Source organism: Populus trichocarpa, chromosome 10 (assembly GCF_000002775.5).
Source record: "Populus trichocarpa isolate Nisqually-1 chromosome 10, P.trichocarpa_v4.1, whole genome shotgun sequence".
Taxonomy (NCBI): domain Eukaryota; kingdom Viridiplantae; phylum Streptophyta; class Magnoliopsida; order Malpighiales; family Salicaceae; genus Populus; species Populus trichocarpa.
The window spans coordinates 4,368,550-4,376,041 of record NC_037294.2 but is presented as its reverse complement, the minus strand read 5'-3'; the positions used below and the strand labels follow the sequence as shown (position 1 = coordinate 4,376,041).

At 34.4% G+C, this 7,492-nt stretch overlaps 1 protein-coding gene across 2 annotated transcripts; it reads left to right on the top strand.

Annotated features, from left to right (window-relative positions):
• The first annotated feature begins 1,493 nt into the window (after positions 1 to 1,493).
• LOC7475929 (mitogen-activated protein kinase 15) lies at positions 1,494 to 7,266 on the top strand. Of its 2 annotated transcripts, none has more exons than XM_006378071.3 (10): positions 1,494 to 2,172; positions 3,190 to 3,598; positions 3,763 to 3,890; positions 4,014 to 4,073; positions 4,311 to 4,460; positions 4,587 to 4,742; positions 4,826 to 5,037; positions 5,210 to 5,311; positions 5,400 to 5,560; positions 6,409 to 7,266. In XM_006378071.3, exons 1-10 carry the CDS (start codon positions 2,149 to 2,151, stop codon positions 6,690 to 6,692), a joined length of 1,686 nt encoding a protein of 561 aa, XP_006378133.1. In that variant the 5' UTR covers positions 1,494 to 2,148; the 3' UTR covers positions 6,693 to 7,266. The 2 variants fall into 2 exon arrangements, with proteins under 2 accessions (XP_006378133.1, XP_002314421.1); XM_002314385.4 differs by having other exon boundaries at positions 1,495 to 2,172; positions 6,406 to 7,266.
• The last annotated feature ends 226 nt before the right edge of the window (positions 7,267 to 7,492 follow it).

The following is a 7,492-nucleotide window of genomic DNA, read 5'->3' as shown; positions in this document are numbered from 1 at the left end:
GTGACGCCCGCACCAGTCGAGTAGCATTGGAAGTGGCTTAATGTGTTCTTTCCAACGGTGTTGGGTGTGTAGCTGGCGGAGGAGTGCTTAAGCTTCGATGAACTTTTTTCTCACTCTTCTCTTTGCTAAAAGATGAACATGTCTTTTCATTAGTTTTTTTGTATCCTTACTAGTCCTTATTTTTTTTTATTACTATTTGTTTTGTTTTTAAATTTTTGGGTGATTTTTTTCTTCAATTTTGTCCCACATCATTAGATTTTAATTAATTTGTATATCAAACTTGATCCCTATTCTTTTAATTTTTGTTTGTTTTTTAACCCCTTTTCTAATTGAACTTTGTTTTCAATTTCCTTCCGCAACATTTAATTTCAAATTATTTTTATATCAAATTTAGTCTACATTCCTTTTATTGTTATTCTTTTGTTTATGAGCCTTGTTTTATTGCATTTTCTTTTCAATTTTATCCCCTAATATTTTATTAATTTATAATTTTGCTTTGTTGTTTTTTATGGTCGACTTTCTTTGAGGCTTGTCATGGGCTCATGGCCAAGGCCATGAGTCTCGAAGGTTAACATATATTGTATTTGGTCTTTTTAAGACTATTTTTATTTTTTATTTTCAATTTCATCATTCAACATTTAATTTATTGGGAATTGACATTTGTGCTTTTTTTTTCTATGAGGTTTTCCCAATCATGTGTCCATGATCACCAGGTTAGCGTGTTAACCTGAGTTTATAATAATTGTTTTTTTATTGTTTTTTTATAAATTATTTTTTTTTATTTTATTTTTCAACATTGAGTTGTTTTTTAATTGAACTTAAAAGTTTAACTTAGATGGGCTCAGGTTGGGTTTTTTCTTCTTTTAGCATTTTTTACTTTGCCAATTTTTTTGTGAGTTTATTTATTATTATTGCTTTTTTTATATTATTTAAATTAGTTGATCTTATTAAACCTAATCGAGTTAATGACCCGAATCTCATTTTTTTTTTGTTTTTTGACATTTGCATCATCTTGTCATTTTTTTTATGTTGTAAAAAAATTAGGCTGATTCAAAGCGCCTCTTAACTAGTCTCATACATAAAATATATAAAAAAAGAATTTTTTTTAATCTTTTTAGAACAAGTTGAGTGGAAACATTAGGCACAAAAACTAAATTTTTTTTTAATTACAATCCAAAATTACCTATCTCATGGTTGAAGAACCAAAAAAGAAAAATTTCAATTTTTAGTTATCTATTTATCTCCATCCTTGTTCCATAAACAAAACGCCATTGATTTTTGTTTTATAGTTTATTTGGTATTGTTATAATAATTATGTTTTAAATATTTTTTTATTTAAAAATATATTAAAATAGTATTTTTTAAATATTTTTTATATTAGTATATTAAAATAATCTAATTTATTTTTAAAAAATTAATTTTAAAAAAAAAAATTTTAAAAATATTTTGGGACGGTGAAGTTACTTAAAATTTTCTCTCCTCTTCTGTCGATTGAGATGCAAAGCACTTTTCCAAAAGAACGTAACTTTTGCAATCATTCTCCTCTCTTACATTACTTTTCTTGTTTCTGAACTACAAAGATACTTCCTTGTCTTTAGATTCTTCAAAATTTAGTTATATCCGCTATATTTTTTTTAAAAGCACTCACTTCACCTTGATCCGTTCTCTCTCTTTTCCAGCTAATACATTTTTAGTCTCCTCCGCCAGTTTTTGGCCACACATTCTCTTTATCTTGTCCCTTCTTCTCTCTCTTCGCTTCTTTCAGTTTAAAAAATCTGGTCTTTGTTCTTTGTTTTAACTTAAATCTGGCTACATTAGCTTCGAAGCCTCAAAAGTTCTTTTCTTTACTAACCCCGCCTTTTCGTTCTTTGTTGATCTTGCCATAATAGTGTGTATTTTATGTTCTTTAGGCTGTTTAGTCTTCTGGGTCTCTTTTGTTCTACTGGTAGTTTGTGATCCCAACTATTAGTTCTGGTTTAAGGTTATTTAATCAGTTTTGGCTTCTTGGTGCTCTTTTTTTTTGTTTATACTGAGGTTGAGAATTCAGAATGGCTGGTCCTCGTTTTTTTGTGTGATTGGAGTTGGGGTTCGTGCTCTCTCTTGTTGATTTATCAATTTGAAGATTGTTGATGCATTCTTTCTAATAAGATGCAGCCCGATCAGCGCAAAAAGGTAAGCAATCTAGTCGTCATCTTTTGCAAGTAATTTTTATGAATATAAATTTCCATATCTGTGCACTTTTTGGACAATATCAAATTGGTTGTTGTGGTTACTGTCTTGTTAAAATACATCCAACTAGGCTTGGGATTGTGATTAGTTTCATTTTTCACCATGATCCTGTTAATCATTTTTGTGATCCATATTTATTTGTATTTGGTGTATAGTTTCTTCATACCAAGGTGTGGAGGAACAGCTATCATGTTCATGTCTGTTTCTTTGACACATGCTTATGTTTCCTGTTGCAAAATTGTGGCAGGTCCCACTAGAATACTATTTCCATGTAATTCAATTCTTAATTTTTTTTTAAGAAAAAAAAAAATGTTGTAAGCACTGCATGTCTTGAAATAGGAGGAGGTGTCAACCACATGTACGCATGTTCTTATCCTTTTCTTTTTCACTTTTTGGGTTTAGGTAGGGGGTTAAATTCATGAAGATATTACCATGTTCTTATCCTTTTTCTTTTTCTAATTTTGCATGCAGAGCAGTAATTCTATTTCTAATTTACTTTTACTGGAGGTCGGATTTATAAATCTCATCTACAGCAGTTTACGTTCTTGTTGACAGACTAAGGGAGCAGTTTTTCTTCGTTGATATTTGAACTCTTCTAATCATAATGGTGTCAAATATAATGTAGACCAAATAATTGCTCTACACTCAATAATTAAGTTGTGGATCAATTTAATTGTTGGGTAAGCAGCAGTTGATTAGGATGTTGAATGAAGCAATTTGAAGTGATCTTTTCAAATGCTTGCAATGGTGTTCGGAAGATGCATGTTATTTTAATGATGTCAAACATGTTTACTTATGCTATGTGTGCATACGCAGCAAAAAATCACTTGGTGTAGCTAAAATGGGGTTGGAATACTCTTTAAATAATATTGCAAGTCGGTTTGATTGTTATTATAAATTTCTTCTTGAGTGTTTTTTTTTCTTGTCCATGATTTGGCGCATTTGAACGTGGTATTGCAGTCATCCGTGGATATAGACTTTTTCACAGAATATGGTGAGGGGAGCAGGTACAAAATAGAGGAAGTGATCGGCAAAGGAAGCTATGGTGTTGTGTGCTCTGCATATGATACGCATATTGGAGAAAAAGTTGCAATCAAGAAAATCAATGACATCTTTGAGCATGTCTCTGATGCCACCCGCATCCTTCGAGAAATTAAACTTCTTAGACTCCTGCGCCATCCAGATATTGTGGAGATCAAGCACATTTTGTTGCCTCCTTCCAGAAGGGAATTTAAGGACATATATGTTGTTTTTGAACTAATGGAATCTGATTTACACCAAGTTATCAAAGCAAATGATGATTTAACTCCAGAGCATTATCAGTTTTTCCTTTATCAGCTTCTTAGAGGCCTCAAATACATACACACAGGTGATTGACTTGGTTTCTTGAAGTTCTAACTGTAAAATATTGAATTTTTTTTCGTACCCTACTTTTTTACGGGTTCACTCATTGTGTGGTGCAGTATTGCTACATGCTGACACTCAGCATGTGTAGAAATATAACATAATGTATACTTTTTTATGGTGTTGTAGCCAATGTCTTTCACCGGGATCTGAAACCCAAAAATATCTTAGCAAATGCCGACTGCAAGCTCAAGATCTGTGACTTTGGTCTCGCAAGAGTAGCCTTTAATGATACCCCAACTGCCATTTTCTGGACAGTAGGTTTTCTCTTGGCTTGATAGAGCATTTTAATTTCCATGTAAGAGGGTCCCTGTGATGGTTCCAAACGTTGATTTTCCATTCATTTAGGGTTTTATTATTTCCTTTTCTTGTGTTCTCAGGATTATGTTGCAACAAGATGGTACAGAGCTCCGGAATTGTGTGGATCATTTTTCTCAAAGGTGCCATGACCATTACCACCACCAATTTGTTACAAAATTTTGTGAATCTCCTTTGACTGTACTGGCTTTAATTGCTTCTCTCCTTGCATGGTTATTGCCAGAACACCTTGAAATTAGAATTACTACTTGCATGGTTCCTTTTGGGAGTCGGAGAGTTGTAAATAGTTAATGTTATCATATTCCAACTTACTTCCTGCAACAGTTCTTTTAGTCATCACTTCTGTTTTTCTTTTTCAGTATACGCCAGCAATAGACATATGGAGCATTGGATGCATATTTGCTGAACTATTGACAGGAAAACCTCTTTTCCCTGGGAAGAATGTAGTCCATCAATTGGATCTGATGACTGATCTCTTGGGAACGCCCTCGCCTGAGGCCATTGCAAGGGTATATTTCATGTGATAAGCTTTCCTTGAAACAGAACTGATTGTTTTATCGTTTACAATCTGTGTTTTTCTTATCTTCATCCATGCAGTTGCTCTGTATGCTGAAGTATTGGTATTATATGAACAGGTACGCAATGAGAAAGCTCGAAGATATCTGAGCAGCATGAGAAAGAAGAAGCCCATTCCATTCTCCCAAAAGTTCCCTAATGCTGACCCACTTGCACTTCGTTTGTTAGAAAGAATGTTGGCATTTGAACCAAAAGATCGACCTACTGCTGAAGAGGTAAATTTTGATACCTCTTCATCTTCACCTTGATAATGTGCCTCCCTTCTTCTAAAAGAGCATATTGTACTGCATTTTGTCAGGCTCTCGCAGATCCATATTTTAAGGGCTTGGCCAAGGTTGAGAGAGAGCCTACTGCTCAACCAGTTACCAAGATGGAATTTGAATTTGAGAGACGAAGGATAACTAAAGAAGATGTGCGAGAGCTTATATACCGAGAAATTCTTGAGTATCATCCTAAAATGTTGAAAGAGTTTTTAGATGGTTCAGAGCCAACTGGGTTCATGTATCCAAGGTATTGGTGTTGTAAAATTAAGATTCTTGGTTTATACCATCATACTTGTTAAAGCATATGCAGTATTCCATATACTTGAAGTATCAGTGCAAATTTGAGATTCCTGTTAGATTCAAGATGTTTTAGTGTCCCTGTGAAATAAATTATTGAGTTGTGAATTTTTCCATTGCAGTGCTGTTGACCATTTCAAGAAGCAATTTGCTTACCTTGAGGAGCACTATGGAAATGGTGCTCCTGTTGCTCCACCCGAGAGGCAGCATGCATCATTGCCCAGGTATCCCAATTCATAAAGTGTTTCAGTGCTGCCTCCCATATATATTTGGGATTTTGTCAACTGAATTGATAAAAATTAATGTATGCAGGCCATGTGTATTATATTCAGATAATACAATACAGAAGTCAGCAGAAGTCACCAATGATCTCTCCAAGTGTTCTATCAAAGAAATTGAGAAGCCACATGTAGACAGGAGTGATGGGATGCCAATGACAAGGCTTCCTCTTCAAGTTCCACAAAGTATTCAAGGTTTGCAATAATTGCATCTAGTTTAGCTTCATCTCTTCTCATCTGCTCTCTCTTTGATGTCTTACTGAATTTCTAGGAAATCTAATATTTTATACTACATTTGTGTTTCTCTTTCCCTCTTCAAAACCTGTTGTCTCCAAAATTGGAAGGAGAAACCATTGTGAATCTTGTTTGTAACCTTTATCTTTTGTCTCATTCATTGGCTGACTAATTAACTTGGGTTTTCCTGATGTCTTTTAAGTGAATTGGTTGGCATGGTATAAAATATTTGAGTTAATGCACCCAGCTTTTAGGAAGTCTACGAGGTTTTGCATTCACAACTTACAAATACATAATTCAGTATAAGAAATTACAGTGGCTATTTAAGTTCTCAAGGAACTGAGTGTTTGATGTGTACATGTGATCTCGTCTGTCATCAAATTGTTTGATTTTACTCCCTTTTGTTCTATCAGGGTATTGCTGTTGTGACTTGCATTTACTATTTGCTAAGAGACAAATGTTCAGAAGCACAGATGTTTTGAAGTTGATCATTCAATCAACATGCTTAAAATTTCATGCATGTTTGTGCAACTTGATTATATTATCGAATTTATTCACCTTGTTATTTGACATGTAGAAATATTTTTGAAAAATGTAGTGCTTAGCAATTATAGAAATGTGCATCTTTTTCTTCTTATCTTGGTGAAAATCCATGGACCAGGATGTATGCATTTAAGCACTGTACTGTTGAGCTGATGCCTATGTAGATTGCTACCTTTCTCATCACTTTCCTTTTAAACCTGGTTGCTAACCTATTGACATATGTGATATACTGATGACTGTAATTTGAATGCCATTCTCTACAGCAGGTGCTGCAAGATCTGGGAAAGTTGCAAGTTCAGTGCTGCGTTACAATAATTGTGGAGCAGCAGCAGCAGAGAATCTTGACCAGCAAAGGATGGTCAGGAATCCAGCTATTTCAACTCAATACGCCACTGCAAACTGTTCATATCCAAGAAGAAACCCAGCCTGTAAAAATGAGAGGGGAGAAGATGAGGGGGTTGAAGGTCCCAATGGATTGCAGCCGAAGCCACAGTATATGGCAAGGAAAGTTGCTGCTGCCCAAGGTGGACCTGGAAATCACTGGTACTAATGGTGCTTTTCTCTGTGGCGACTCAAAGTGTTGACTGCCTACGTCCAACCTCATGGAGGCGGTTATCAAATAACATCCACAGGTAGATCTTCTGCCAGTGCAAAATACATCAGATTCAAATGCTGTAATTTAGCAGTGCTTTCAACCAGCTCAGGCTCTTCAAAAGACATGTCTGGGGCTTCTGTTGAAAGAAGTTGAGCTGCACGTTGTCATTCATATCACTGATTTAAGGTTGAACAGGTTCTTTAGCGGTTAGGATCCATGACATGTTGCAGTCTGATTTAGCTCCATAACCAATATAACAAAGAATGTTTGATATCGCAAGTGTGGAGAAGGCAAAGTGATTGGTTGACTAGCCAAGTCTTACTGTTTTCTTTTAAAAAATAAGCTATTTCTTTCCCCTCTTTTGGGGTTTTCAATCTGAAGGTTGTATCAATCTGTTTGTTATTTTGTATTCGGAAAAAGGATACTTGTTCTTTCGTCTTGAATATTTGTCTCAGCAACTGGAATATTTGGCCATAACTTGATCAAAAGGAGAATTAGGATGCAATGAAATTTGTTGTCATTATCACTACTTAATTCCCTACTTAATCTGGCTGTTTGTTATCTGTTTCTTTCATGCAGAAAGTTGGCAAATACTCGTAGTTTTTGTATAGCAGCATTGCTGAGTTTGTTGCCATGGTTTTGGTTTGAAAAAAAGAAAGTAGGTTTAGCATAATATATTTTAATGTATTTTCATTAAAATATGTTTGGTTAAAATTATTTTTTAACAAAAAAACATGTAAAAGATGTTTAAGTAA